The sequence below is a fragment of the Varanus komodoensis genome, unplaced genomic scaffold (genome assembly GCF_004798865.1).
Source record: "Varanus komodoensis strain SLA01 unplaced genomic scaffold, ASM479886v1 scaffold21, whole genome shotgun sequence".
Classification (NCBI taxonomy): domain Eukaryota; kingdom Metazoa; phylum Chordata; class Lepidosauria; order Squamata; family Varanidae; genus Varanus; species Varanus komodoensis.
Genome location: NW_025335589.1, coordinates 1,210,210 through 1,225,193, shown reverse-complemented (window position 1 = coordinate 1,225,193; position 14,984 = coordinate 1,210,210). Strand labels below are relative to the sequence as shown.

At 39.9% G+C, this 14,984-nt stretch overlaps 1 protein-coding gene across 5 annotated transcripts in view; it reads right to left on the bottom strand.

Annotated features, from left to right (window-relative positions):
• Positions 1-14,984, bottom strand: part of PCDH10 (protocadherin 10) — a 70,043-nt gene that overhangs the window by 52,693 nt on the left and 2,366 nt on the right. For 4 of the 5 annotated variants that reach the window (XM_044430945.1, XM_044430942.1, XM_044430944.1 and 1 more), the window contains exons 1-3: positions 14,363-14,984; positions 12,268-12,326; positions 11,541-11,647 (exon numbers count right to left, since the gene is read on the bottom strand). The exon at positions 14,363-14,984 is cut by the window's right edge and continues 2,366 nt beyond it. In XM_044430945.1, coding sequence (XP_044286880.1) covers positions 11,541-11,647; positions 12,268-12,326; positions 14,363-14,984 — 788 coding nt within the window. The remainder of the gene's footprint in view (positions 1-11,540; positions 11,648-12,267; positions 12,327-14,362) is intronic. The other variant, XM_044430946.1, reaches the window with a different exon arrangement.

The following is a 14,984-nucleotide window of genomic DNA, read 5'->3' as shown; positions in this document are numbered from 1 at the left end:
ATATCCATATGTAGAAAGGCTACAGATTATGCATGTTCCTTCGCAGGAAATCATATAACATAACAAAGTGAGCCATTATCACAATTTCCTCTAAGTTATTTTTCACAGCCATCTCCCTTATGACCCTCTAAGTCACATGAGGAGCTGCAGGAAAGCCTCTATTGAAATTATTCTAATTAGTGGCACTAAGGAGAACTCAGGTCTGATGTGACACAGATCCAGATACTATTGACAAACGTGTTAATGCTTGCTCTATACCAGTAAACACGGGTCCTTGCCACATGAAACAGTTTGCTTACAAATCCTTTAAAGCTATTAAGTTTTCAAATGACAGGCAAGGTTTCCATTGACTACCTTCCGACTGGCATTTCAATAGACTGACTGGTTTCTTAAGTCATCAAGCCAGGTTTCTTGAAGACATTGTGAAGTATGAAGTCTTTAGAGTGGAATGAAATCACTGATATTTTACTTGGAGAGACGTTAAGATCATGTAGGAAGAGTTCAGTGGTAATAGATCGTTTGACTTGTTTGGATCAGAATATGCATGTATATAACTAACAGAATAAAATCTCCTGTTCATTTGGCCTGGCAAATATTCCATTAAGAACACCCTTATGCACCTGCTCCCAGAACACCGTAACTCATTCGCATTAAAGATAATTTTCAGTACTAGTAATATAACCCATATGGCCAGGCCACTACCAGTTGTTCATCACTGTAAAGCACAGATCACTGACTCCCGAAGCCTTGGGCCAAGAAGCACTGGCAATACATCATGGCAGCCTTGCAAGATAGTTGGCAAGCTGCTGACTGTAGAGAATCGGAATTATTTGCCATTAGACCTTTAAAGTGTGTGGTTTTTCTGTATCAGGATCTGCGAATGGCAGATGTTTTCCAAGGCTGCATTTTACTGGTGATGAATGCCTGGTTTTTGTTTTCTTTTATTTTTTTGATAAAAAGGTCTATAACCACTACTATAAAATACATCATTAGCTATCTCCCTCAAGCAAAGATTAGTGTTTAAAATTCTGCGGTGGTTTGAATTGTAATTTTATTCATATAAGTTAGAAGCAATGTCTTGGTAAATTTTCTGCAGATAAGTAAATCCCACCAAGTTACCAACAAGTGCTTGAAAAGTGGAAAAATGCAAGGGGATTTGTCTTAGATTAATCTCACTTTATAATGACAATTTTATTTTAAATTAAGCTATGTGCAATACGAAGTCTGGCTTTGATTGTAACCTTCTACAGATAATTGGCATGCAGAAGTCTGGAAGTAAATTACTAATCGGTGAACTGTTGAGGAATGTAAACGTGAGCAGCAGCTGGGATTAAAGATTTAGAAGAGGAATGGCATAGAAGACATACAAATGGTCTTGAAATAAATGGCTACCTTACTTCTTATTCTTAGATTGGTAGAAAAAAGAGATGGAGAAGAAAAAAGTATTCAGGGGTATTTTCAGCATTTCTCAAAAACAAAAAAACAACCATTCTTCTTTCTATGCAAGATATTTCACAAGTCATTCCAGAATGTATTATAATTGCATCATTTTTAAATTCATTGCTGAATATTATATTTCATAAAAATGATGCAAAGGTAAAGAGAGAAGTCATAATGTTCTCCAGAAGAATTCCAAGTTCCATTTGAGTCACAATCAAAAAATAAAAATCAGTTTCTGAAGTTAAAGGTAAGATAGGAAGAAAAAGAGCAAGCAATTAATGTTTTCTCCTCTATAGAAACAAAAAATACCAAGAAACTGGCTCCCTGTTAATTTCCTCCCCCAGCATAGCTTTCCAGGAGGATCTGTCTGCTGTTTACACATTCATGTCAGGTTCTAAACAGCAAACTCCTTTGATTTCTGCTGCCAACTGCAGTGAATCAAACCAATTAAATTGTATAACAGTGTAATGCAATCTAAGAAAATGTACAATAACTGCTATAATTTAAAGGTAAAATCCAGTCCCAGTTAAGTTCTTTAAATCCTACAGATGTCATTAGTGTATGTTTGACTCTGAAATAAATGGAACTTTAAAGAGCTCAATTTTTGTCTGGAACTTGTCCTAGCATTTTCTCTCTTTTAAGATAACGAAAGCTGATAGTTATTTATTCTACATACACTCTCAGGGTGATTTGTGCTGAAATGCAGTAGACAACTCTGAAACATGGTATTACTAAAAATATAAAAAGGATTGGCTGAAATAAAGGCTAGATTCAGGTGTTTTGTACTGGAAGGATTCTAAGTAAGTCTCACTGCAATCTACATTGGTGAAACAGTTTTAGAAGTGTGTTTCTCTGCCATATTCATGGAGCCATGTTCAATCTGATGCCCTCTAGTTGTCTGACACTACAACTACCAGAATTTCTGATTTGGCCAAACTGGCTGAGGCTGTTCCAAGACTTCTGAGGGGCATCGTTCTGGGATAGGCAGGTTTAGGGAGAAAAGCAGGCAGAGCAGAATTTTGTGCAACTTATTTTTGAGTAGGCATGTAGATGATTGCGCTATTAAAAGATGGTTGCAAATGATTCCAGATTCTGAAGAGTGATTCACCAGCTGACCCTAAGCAACTGTCTATAAGCCTGTACTTTTCTACCTCCACAGGGTTGCAGAGAGGTCAGATTAAGAAGTGGTTACTGTCTATCCAATTTCTTAGAGGAAAAGTTAAAGTCTGAAAAGAAATTTTTATAAGGGTTTCCATTAAGTGGCTTATGACTATTGTCAATGCTTGTAAATTCAGGCTATCACATAATTATATCTTATAATACAGTAATCTGAAATGGAGATCCTGATTTAGAAATTATATGGGCACATATGCAGACTTTAATTCCCATTCTGTATTTTCCATTTTTAAATGGACTGTAATAGGATGACATTTACCAAATGGTTTCTAACAGGTGTTTCTTCATGGCGTCATAATGGCTTAGAATTGGAGCAACAGAAGCACAGCTGGTGATGCATAGATGTAGTAAGCAGAGACTGTGAATGGCTTAGTGTCTGGCAGCTTAACTGCTCTGAATTTTCACAGTCTTATCTTGTACCCAAACTAGAGGCAGCCTGCAATCACAAAGTGACTGAAAGTAAGTTGCATTTAACTTGCTGGAACTTACTTCTGATTAGACACATCTAAAGTAGATACTACTATTGTCACTTTTAAGGTTGAACAAGAATCCTCAAATTTAAAGGGGGAAAACCTTTAAACTCCTCTCCTTGTTCTCTACCACTTTTATTTTCACAATAAGGCTAATTTAAATTCAGTGGATTTCAAATAGGTGATTTCAATTAAGAAGTACAGAAAAACTTTTTATTTATACTATAGCATTCTCTCAGCCCTGCCCCACCCACTTACCTACATACACATATACATACCCCTCTCCCTATGTACAACCAGATGTGCCAGCAAGTTTGTATTTAGGATGGAGGGCAACTATCAGTATGCTAGGTCTGGTTTCAAATACTATTTATTTCTTTAGATTTATAGGCTGCACCATCCAAAAGCTGACGGTAAGAACCAAAAAAAAAAAAAAGACACTGGACAAACCAATTAGTATACATGGCATTCTTGTACTGTAGCAATTGTATGTGTCTTTATAATTCTAGTGTGCTAAATGGTTTGTAAAGAGAAACAAATAGTCAGTGGTTGATGCTATCACCTACATTTCTTCCACTGATTTACAAATAAAAACAAAGCTTCTATGTTATTTGGCAAACTTTCTGGCTGCACAACAGAGCACTGCCAGTAAGAATTGAGAAAAAATAGCTTCTTACCCTTTAGTCTTTCATAAACCAAGAGTCCTATTATTGATTTATATTTAAAAGAAATGCTCAGTCATTCAAATGCTTCCATCTCCACTCTGTCATAAATCTAACATGATGTGCAGTCTCTAGACTAACATATCCATTATTAGTGCCAATCTACTGCGCTGGGGATGGATTAAAAACTATAAATGAAACAGGAAAATGTAAAAACCTCAATCAGTTGTTAAACTAGAATTTTAAAATGGAGTTCATGTTGCAGATTTTTACATATGTTCCCAAAGACTTTGAATATTGAGTACTCTTCAGTAGTATTCATCAATATTGTCTCTTATACATAAAAAACGGCAGCACACAACTATTTTTCCATCACTCCTTATCTGCCTGAAATTAGATCCCTGAACAACATCTCGTATCTCTAGTCACATCACCTGCCTGCCAGAAGCCAGCATAGTTATAATCGTTAATGACAGCACTATAATCAAGGATAATATTGGTTGTGCTAATAAAAATATATTCATGAAACAAAGGCTGAAAAGAACTTCCCTCCACCCAGCATCATATACTATCTTCCAAAAGTTAAATACCAAAATCAGTTGCAATCATGTATAAAGGCTGGATGGATCCATCCCACAGTATTCATTGGGACCAAGTAGCCTAGTTATTCACAGAGCCTTTGTAAGACATTAAGGTTCACACAGAATGACATATTTTGTTCTAATGTATTGTGCATTTTAAGATTTGTCTCTTACGGATTAAATTAAGGCAAAAAAGAAGAAAGCTATGCGCAAAAAGCCTCAAGAGATTCTGAATCATCTTCAAAGTACCATCTTCTAATTATTCAATTAAAATTGCAACTGTAAGCAACAAATCTGTCAGGTTTTTTTCAACAGCACCCACTTTCTGTAATGTGTTCCTTTTCTAATCATAGTGCTCCCTATTTTTTCATTGTAAGGACAATCTTCATGCTTGCTTTCAGCCAGCTACTTGGATCACTCTAAAACCCGTGCTTTGCCCACCACTATATTTACCAAACATTAACCTCATGTAGACCAGTGAATTGTGAAAAAACATTAAGGATAGCCAGTGAAGAGAAAAGCGAACCCACACTTGGCTGCTGTCAAAAAAACAAACAAACAAGCAAACACAACCATCCTTTTCCATGTACTAAATCTATTTTCTTCCAAAACAAGTAAAGAGCAAAATTGATCTTCAAAACAGAACAGAATAGAACACTACATAGTTTGAAACATTACAAAAAGCAAACTCTGCCCCCATGGGACTTTTTGTCTTTTCATTTGTCATTCTCCACTCAAGATCACCAATGCAACACTCTGTTTGTTCTCTGAAACTGCTCTGGAACTGAAGTCCATTGATTCATTTAAGGAAGCCTAAGACTTATCAAACTGTTACAATGCTATTCTGTGAAATTATGTGTACAGATGCTACATATTAAGAAAAGTCTTGTTGGTTAGCTTTCTGATGACCACTCTGTGATATATATTCAGAGATGAACAAAAAATAACCCACAAAATACAAGGTCACTAGCTGGAAATTGATGTATCCTTCAGTTTGGCAGTGTTCCATTAACATCTCTGTCCACATGCAAATCCATCAGTAAGCTCTACACTTAAGCCCACAAACCTTTTATATTGTATGGTGAGTATGTATGGGATGGAGAAGATCAATCCTTCTTCTTCCCATACTTTTAGAAATCCATTTTGTGAACATCTAAATGAAATGAGATGGTGGCACAGGTCCAAGTGCTAGCAGACAGGTGTTCATATCACACAGCACAGAACACAAACAAACACAGAGTGTGGTACTTAGCACCTATGCTGGAAGTCTCAGAAGAGAAGCCAAGAGCTTACTGCTAGTGGATAAGATACACACAAACACATCTAAGAAGGATTTATTTCCAGTATACTATAGTACATGCTCAGCAGAACCCAACTTGCAGAAAACAATAGTGCTTCTTTATCAACAGAAGTCAACCTAGCATCTTTCTCAGATGCAAAAATAATTTCTGCACTGTCTGTTCTCCATCTGAAGATCTGCTTATTGACTTTGGTCCTCTCTACATGCCCCTTTCCCCTCCAGCATTGTTTTGTTATTCAGTTATTCAGTTGTTCGTTTTTGTTTTGTTTTTTTTGTGGGGAGGACTTCTAAAATCCAAATTATAATTGTTTTTAAAATGGTATGAAAATCATTATTCTGCTTTAAATGTAGCTGTGATTGAACTCAACAAAATAGCTACACCACCATACTTCAATGAATTTTAGCAAACAATGCAGCTCCTTATTCAAATCACAAACGATTCCAGCTTTTGATGAATAAAAAATAACAACGGAAGTGCTACATTCAGTTCATTTGTAGGCCCAGTTGTAAGTGTGGGGGATTAACCTTCGAAGCCCGACACAGCTTGGGGCCAAATTCCCTGAAGGACCTATCCAGACCTCAACATAATTTTCTGAATCGTTCTCTGTATGCTCAGGCTGACAGGTAAGGAGAATTGGCTACAAGAGAATGCCTTTTCAGTGGTGCAGAATGTCCCTCCCCCAGGGGCACCTACATTGTGCTCCTTCTGGGACAGGTAAGAGCTTTTTATTCTCTCAGGTTTTTGGTCTTTCAGGTTGAAGAATGTGCTTGCACTTTTTCGATCCTTTCACTGCTGCTGTCCTCTGCTGTTAAGACAGACCCTTTTTTCATTGTGCAGTTCTTCTCGTCTGTTTTTAAATATTACTTGCTTAATGGTATTTGTGTATGCTACGATTTTTAAATCTTTCTCTTATGAGCCTCCCACAGAGCATCAGCTGTTGGACACAACAGGCATGTAGTCAATAACATAAACATAAAGCGGATATTGCTGTATTTTATGGCGCCGACTATGTCAATGATTCTTTATAATGGGGACAGGCAACATGGTGCCCACAGGCACTAGCGTATCCAAGAACACCTTTTGTGATGCCCATCAAGGTGCCCAACCTCTCCTGCTTTTAATTTTCCTTTTGTTTAACATCAGCATATTTTCTTTCAGGCATATAGGATCACTTCAGAGCAAAGTTAGGGCCTCTAATACAGCCATCTTTGTTTCCCATTAGTCCCTCTTGGTCAGACATCGTGGGCTCAGAGCCATTTTTAGGAAATTATGATGGTCAGGGCTGCAGGCCTGTGTGTACTTCTGCAGCACACTCAGCAGCCAGACTAAGAAGGTCCCCGCTGTAGCTGTCTAGTAGACTTGCGAGAGGCAAGCCATGGGGGAAGAGAGCACTGGGATGAGGTGAGGAAAGGCAATGATAAAACTGATGGTGGGTGTAGGGAGAGGAGAGAAAGTCAAGCCAGAGGATTAGGGGGTGATGCGCTTGCATGTCAGAATGGATGGGGGATGCCTGTGTGTGAAAAACGGGAAAAGGAGATGGAAAGGTTTCAAGATGCTTTCTGGAAGGAATGAGGATTCTGAAAGAGAGCCGCTGTGGGTTTTCGGGTGCTCGCAGCAACATGAAGGGAGGACCTATGTGTGTGCATGCATGCATGATGGCTGCATTGGGTACTTCTGTATGTGTATCTGAATGGATGGAGGATGGCTTGCTAGGCTCTGAGAGATACCTTGCCTATGCCTGCTGATCCAGGGTGTGAGAAAAAAGGAGATAAAGAGAATTCGTTGGCTAGCAGAGGGTATGGAAAGAGAAAAGTGTTTGCCTTCAGTGATAAACGTTTCTGTTGGTGCTAAAAACTGAGGGTTAATTAATGTGTTGGGCTTCTACCCATCTCTGTTTTGCACTTATTCTTGTCCTTTGCCCTCAGGTTACTTGTCCTTTGTGACTAGCCATGCCTCTCATGGCAGTCATTTTGTGATGTCCAGGCCAATGTCTTGAATCGTCAATAATGCCAAATGTACCCCCAGGCCCAAAAAGGTTGCTTTCCTCACCCTTCAGAGCACAAGAGGGCAGAGGCATTGCTCAAGAGTTCACAGTATGTAATTGGCATAGGGAAATGACAGAGGAAGGGAAGTGGAAGCGAGTGAAGCCAGAAACAACGAAGGAGATTCGTTCAGCAACATGTACACAGCCTTAGTTATAGTAAGGCAAGGGGACAAAGCAGTCGTGCCAGTGAATTTATGGAAAAGATGGATTTTGAATATAATGCCAAACAGATAGTGAACTTGGGGCTGGAGAAAGCAGGTGCCTTCATTTATTAGCAATTTTAGAACACTCGTGTGGTGACATCTTGAAGTACTTTCTGGACTGAAGGCGGAATCCAACAGGGCATTCCCGGTCTCACGGATTCTCTTCCATCCTGCCAGCTGCATTGTGCACGGCAGCCCTCACTACTTGCACTATGATAATTTCATGCTTCTGGGAGCAACCCAGAATGACGAGAAGTGTCCATTCCTGGAAGGCAGCAGGACAGAAAAACTTGCAGAGAAAGCTTAACCTACCTATTTCCTTCTAGAAATAAGCATTTCCATACCTTTCAGATTTGCCCAGAAAATGTGAAATTGTTACTGTGTGAGAACTGCATCCCACTTGCCCAACACAACTGGCAGGGTCCAAGTAACATACACATTTTAGGATAGGAATTGGCAGGATATAGGGACACCCTTGGAGTATGCCTGAGAGGCAAATACCATAAGCTAGAATCAGTATGACAGACAAAACATGATGGAGAGGAGAAAAAGAAATATTAAAGGACTGAAAATAATAACGTAATTACAAATGCAGCGTGGATTTTAAGAATAGTGGAATGGGGAGCCAGAAAGAGATTACATAGTCACTTACTATAGCTGGAAAAATTGCTTTTCTATAATGTAAGCACACGTATTTAGATATGTAAATATGGGACTGACAAAACAGAGATAGGCTTAAAAGCTATTAAAGTATTTAACTTCTTCCTTTATCAGTAAGACTACACATGAAGTTAGAAGACGAAAACATTAACAATTCACTTATTTGCTCATTCATCCCTGTAAGTTCTAGAAAATAGTACTGTTCAGTTGTTTTTCTGACTATCTATATATTTTTATATTTACACACAAACATATATTACTACATAATATATTAAATATATAAAAAGGATGTCCATGTACCTCATTTATATATAGTACTCAAATAGCAGCACCCACTTTTTTCATGTACTTAACAGGGAGGAATGGACAGGAAGAATGGAAGGAGATACTATACTATTATTATCTACTATCTAGCAGATAATAGGAGGTACTATCTAGTACTATTATTAGAACTGGTTCTAGGGAAAACTTGACCTAAGTTAATACAAAACAAAGACTTGATAGACATTTGTCTATCAAGATAGACAGTTTGATAGATAGCTTAGACATTCCAGTACAGCCCATGAATATATATTCATAAAACACAAAGATCTTATACAGAATATTGACCATAATTGTCTGGCAGTAACTTATCAAAACCAGATATTGAAATTATTAATTTGAGGTATCCAATTCAAAATCCTAATTCTGATTAGGCTCAAAAACAATTATGAGAAATAATTTATTTCTTTCAGTTTTATTGAACAAACCTGTAATTCCTGTTCATAGGCCATCTATAGGCCAGATAATGTGTAAACATGGATCAGTGGATCTCAATTACCTCACATCCTAGCGTTTCAGCTTGTTACATTATATGTTGAAACAGAAAATAGCATAAAATTTAAAAATGACTAGCTTTATAAAGCATGATAATACACACTCAATAGTTAAGTGTGTGTTGTTGTTAAAATAGAGGTGATCATGTTTTCTGGACCTAATCATACGATCAACCTACAATTCACAACCTAGCAAGAAACAATGGTTTCTATTCATGGGTTGTTTGTGGTTAACCAAGGATGGTTGGTTAGCACAATCATTCATGCTTCAACACCACCCATGCTTCAATGACAACCCACATTCAACTCCTACTCAACTCAGGAGTGGGTTATTGCACTGTTAATTCCTTTAAAGATTGATTCGTGTGATGTGAAATGAACAGCACCAATAAATAAATAAACAGCACCAGTATAAGAAAATACTCCAAGTTTCAGGATATCTCAAATTACCTCATTTCAGATAAACAGTTTTAAATAGAGAAAGCCAAGCATAGCAACACTGATAGATGCTTCTAAAATAAAATGGCTTTTTTCTTGATGTGCACTGTGATGATTATATCCCTGCATTCTGCCTTTCCATTCCAGGCCTTTGTACAGATGTTTATTCTTTTCTCTCCTATTTAGTTATTATGGCTCATTATGCTGAGGGAATAAACTGATTGAAATGCTCATGGAGATGAGTGCTGCAATAAAATGCATTTTTTAAAGAAGTCAAGTTAAAAGTGTGGTGGGGAGACAAAGACAGGCAGAGGGATAAAGCAAAGGAGAATTGTATAACACTCACAAATGGCAAAAAGGAACGACAAATAAAATGGGGGAAGAGAAAGGCCAAATGCACATATTTAGGAGGCAATAATAAATTATATGCCAATTATGAGGTGGGGGGATAAATGAAGAGGCTCTCTGTTCTGATATAAACTTCTGTCAAGAGCTGGTTTGTTGTCAGGTTCCCAGACACAAAATAAGTGCTGTGTTCATGAAGCATGAAGCCCTGCAAGTAGCAGGGAGCTTGGAGGCTCTTGGCTCGCCTCAAGTCTCATTAGGTCTGCATATTAATGACTTGCAGTAATATAAAGCAGCCCTTGAATGGGCTTCCCATCCCACCCCCACCCCCCAACCTGCCTGCCCTGCAACGTGCTGGGCTTCCTAGAGCTAAGGGAACAACACACTTGAAAAGCAAAAGTTGGAATTTCCTTCATCCAGACTTTCAGTGCTGCTCAGGGCCATTCACTCGGATGCTTTAAGGGATGCCTAAGGAGAGAGGATGCAGCTCCCTGGAGCATCAGCTTGGAGTGCATTCTTACAGCAGCAACAAGTCCCTGGGGTTTTATGAGCTGCAGAAGGAGAGAGGTTACTACAGCTCATCCTGGATTTCAAGACCTCAGCTGATGATGATGCACTGGTACTAACACCTACTCAACTTGAGGGAACATTACAGTCGTATCAGCACCAAAACAATCAGCTTTCCTCCCACATGGATCTGACAGTACTACTTCAGGACTTTTCCATATTTTGCTTTTCATTAGCAAACAAAACTTACAGTGGCATGTCCTACACAGTCATTCATTGGAATATCACAATTATATACACCTTTCCTGTTAGCACAGAAATGCCAAGTCTCCAAGAGAAAAGCAAAATCCTGCACATGTAAGGTATTACATTCTCAGTACCCTGTGAAATACGTCAGATCCCCACCCAAAATTCTTCGCAGCCCAGCTGTCATTCATTTATGACTCTCCCTTGTCCCACCTCTAGGGGCACACCCCTTCTGCATCACTCCACCAAGTCAGTACTAGATCTGCTACTGCAAACTGCTCTGAAACCTTTTCAGCCTTTTCCGAAGATCTTGCGGTCTTCCACCAAAACTTGCCAGTATCTTTGTACATCTAACATGCAAAGGGAGTCAGTCATGCTGGCTCAATGTGCCAAACCTCTATAGCTCTCAAAAGCAAGCAGAATTTTAGAAGGAGAGGGACAGAGAAGATGTAAAAAAAAAAAAATCAACATGCCTGTCTCAGTCTGTTGTGAACTGGCATTCTCCAAGCTCATCCAAAAGTGTATGCATAGAAGACGATAAAGACTCAGTATCACATTACTTCTGGGCTATTATTTATTTATCTATCAGTAATTGCCCTTGCTACCTCTTATTAAAAGATCAAATATTTAGATTCCCTCTTATCAGACTTACCAGAGGATTGACCTCGATTAGTGGCGTCATGATCACTGTCTCCTTGCTCGCTGTCTCCATGACCACTGTCCTTAGAGCTTACTATGTCTGCTTCCTGGAATGCAGAACTAGAAACATAAAAAAGAGGGGGCTTAATATTTGAACACCCAGGAAAAGGGAGATTCATAAAACATTCTTCTGCCATCGCATGGCCACATGCGGTGCTGCAGTCAGCCAGACTCGCTCACAGTGCTGCTTCTGCTGAGCAGCTCTTTCCATCAGAAACAAAACTTGTACTTTCAGGCATTAATAAACCAACTGGAACAGACAGTAGTCATTATTGCACCGCCTGTGTTACACACAGCGGTTCTAAATAATTTCGCTGAATTTGCTTAAGCTGGGGAGCTAAATTTGCACACAGAAGTCAATATTATCTGCCAGTTCTTGCAGAGGAGCTCATAAGTATTTGAGACACGTTTCAGACCAGCATAAAATGAGATTCTACTCTCTTTTCAGGTAATCTCAAGAGAGACTCACCAAAAGCCATAATTCAAAGATGTTCATTCAGTGCTGATTTATTTTGCTTAATGGTACTGTCTGAACAAATTCATTTTGATATCCCTCAGCTATTATTCGACATCTGCAGTAAACACATTTTCATATTCTCCTTCATACTTGCTGAAATACATCTTAGGCTATGCAAAATTAGGGCCATAATTTAGGAAAATCAGGAATGAGGAGGTCCTACCTGTTTACCCGTCGTGGTCTATCAACTAGATAACTGAGTTCTGCACGCTGGTGTTTGGTCTAGAAAAATAATTAAGGAAAAAAATGAACTCCCAGTGTGTTTTTGCAGGCAACCAGTTTCTGTACCTACAGTTGTTATAATGGATATATAAGTGCATTTATAATTAATCCTTTGAACACTCAAGTAACAAATATTGCTAATGTATCTCATCTAGTCCCTGCTACCCTGATAGTCACATAAGTAAGGACTGCAAGATTGGCTCTAAGGTCAATAAATAAAGATTGTTCATCTAAGATTGACTGGAATTCATTACCTATACTGAATAACAATTTACACCATGGATGAAAAATGACAAGTGAGCTGCTATTCATTCTGAATAATAGACCTACAAGGAATACTGTTAAAATAAAGCAAAAATACACCCCCCCCCAAAAAAAGATAACACATTTCTTTCCAGAGTTCTAAAAGGACAGCACTTAAAATCCCTTCAAAGAGCAGCATAAAAAGTCTAAGGCTACAATCCTATAGATACTTAACCTAGGATTTATCCACTGAACTTAATGAGATCTACTTTTGTGTAGCTATGCCTAAGACTACACAGGTAATTGGCTTTACCAGGCTCAAAGCAGTGTTTTTTTCAATAATAAATACAGTGTGAACACCCACTTTAATACCCAGTGGACTATGTTTTATAGAAGAATGTTAAATCTAGATTATGTGATCTGCAAGAACTATTTACATACCAGGATAACACAAACCATGCATAATAGGAAAGAGTGCTGAATTTTGACTGAGGCTTTCAACTGCATTCTTTTGAGATGACTCCTTTACCCTTCCCCACCCCCCAAAAATGTTTCCTATGGAACAGATCTACTACCATCATGAAGCTAATTAATGAATCCTTAATTCTTGAATTAATTAAAACAGCTGACTATTAGATGCTCATAAACTCCACAAGAGAATTCTTTCATAACCTTAATCCGAAATACAGGCATTTCCAAATGTAATTAAAAAATACTGCATTTAATACAGAGGTTATTAGAGAAGACAATTTCAGCTTTGCTGTTAGCTCCTGAAAGAAGCAATAAAATAACCAGATAATGACTGTTATTTTTAAGTGGCTCTTAGATGCATCAATTCAACTGTACAGAGTGAAAATAAGGACTGGCACTGATCCTAGGGCTATATTGCTTCTATAAAGAAAACGGACAAAATTAGGCTCGCTTGCTCCCTTCAAATGCACACAGTATGGGCATTTGGCTGCAACAATGTCTAAGATGTTCTCCAGTGTAAAACTACCTCTGCGTTAGATACCCCAAAACACAGAGAGCTGTCAAACTACCCTGACCTTCATCATGATTAACTTAGACCAGGAGAGCTATTAAGAAAGGGTTAAGTGGGCAGCAAGAGAACAGGCAGTGCAATCTGATGCATGTTTCTGCTATAGTCAGTTCTGTTATGTTCATTTGGGCTAACCCACAGGTGAGTGTGCCCAGAACTGCAACCTAACCAAGAATGAATGGGGCAGAAATCCTGCAGAAGGAAGAAGGCTACACTACTGTCTGATGGTGTGCTGTGTGGCAAGATCCTTACTAGAAGACCATGGATGCCAGAGTGGTAACATAAATCAAGTGACTACTCACCTGCTACTACTTGTTGCAAATGGAGTTGTAATCTACCATCTTCTGAAGTGAATTGCTCAGAAGATGAATAATGTCAAACAACAGAGGGAAATTCAAAGTAGAGAGCTGTAGACATTACTGGAAATAAATTACACAGCAGCTGGCCTAATATCTGTGTACTACTATGTGCTGGTGATTCTACTACAAGTAGCAAAACTACTAGTAGTAGTAAAAATTATTGCAGTGTGACCATCTAAGTCACACCTCAATGGACAAGTAAGCCCTCTCGAAGGGAGGGATGGGGGCTTCCTTGTGAGCAATTAGTCCTGGGAATAGCCGGTTGAGTTGCTGTCCCATATCTGTATTTGAACAAGAGGCCTTTCTCCTGGTAGCTAAGTATCAGATGAAAGCCCTGGTGAGGCCAAGTCTCAGGGAAGAGGCACCAGGGCAGGGGAGTCAGAGGAGCGTCTTACCTCGCTGGACAATATGCTGCCATTGGAGATGATGTCGGGCTGCTGGTCGGTGTACCCCGTGACAATGGCCCCGCAGGGGTTGTGCTCGGCGTCGGTGCTGCGGGAGGGGCTGCAGGGCTTGAGGAACATCAGATCGGTCTTGGCCGACTCAGGCGTGAGGCAGACTTGGTAGCAGTAGTTCTGGTTGTGGTGGTGGGAGCCGAAGCTGGCCGACTCCTCGACGGGCACCTGGGCGGGGTTGCTGGGCACGTTGGAGCTCTGGACGAGCATGATGTCCGACTTGCTGAGCTTCTTCTTGCGGGCCCGCGCCTGGCGGCTGCAGCAGGGGCAGCAGCAGCAGCAGCTCAGGCAGCAGTCGCTCGCCAGGCACGTGTAGATGCTGAGCTTCTTCTCCTTCTGGCAGCGCACGGCCAGCACGATCATGGCCAGCAGGAAGATGAAGGAGACCGAGCCCAGGGCGATGATGAGGATCAGGGTCAGGTCCAGCGAGGTCTCGCCGCCGCCGGCGCCGCCCGCGCGGCTGGGCCGGTGCTCGCCGCCGGGGCCCCCGGCGCCGCCGGGGCCCAGCCCGCCCCGCGGCGCCGGCGGCGGCGAGACCTCGCTGGACCTGACCCTGATCCTC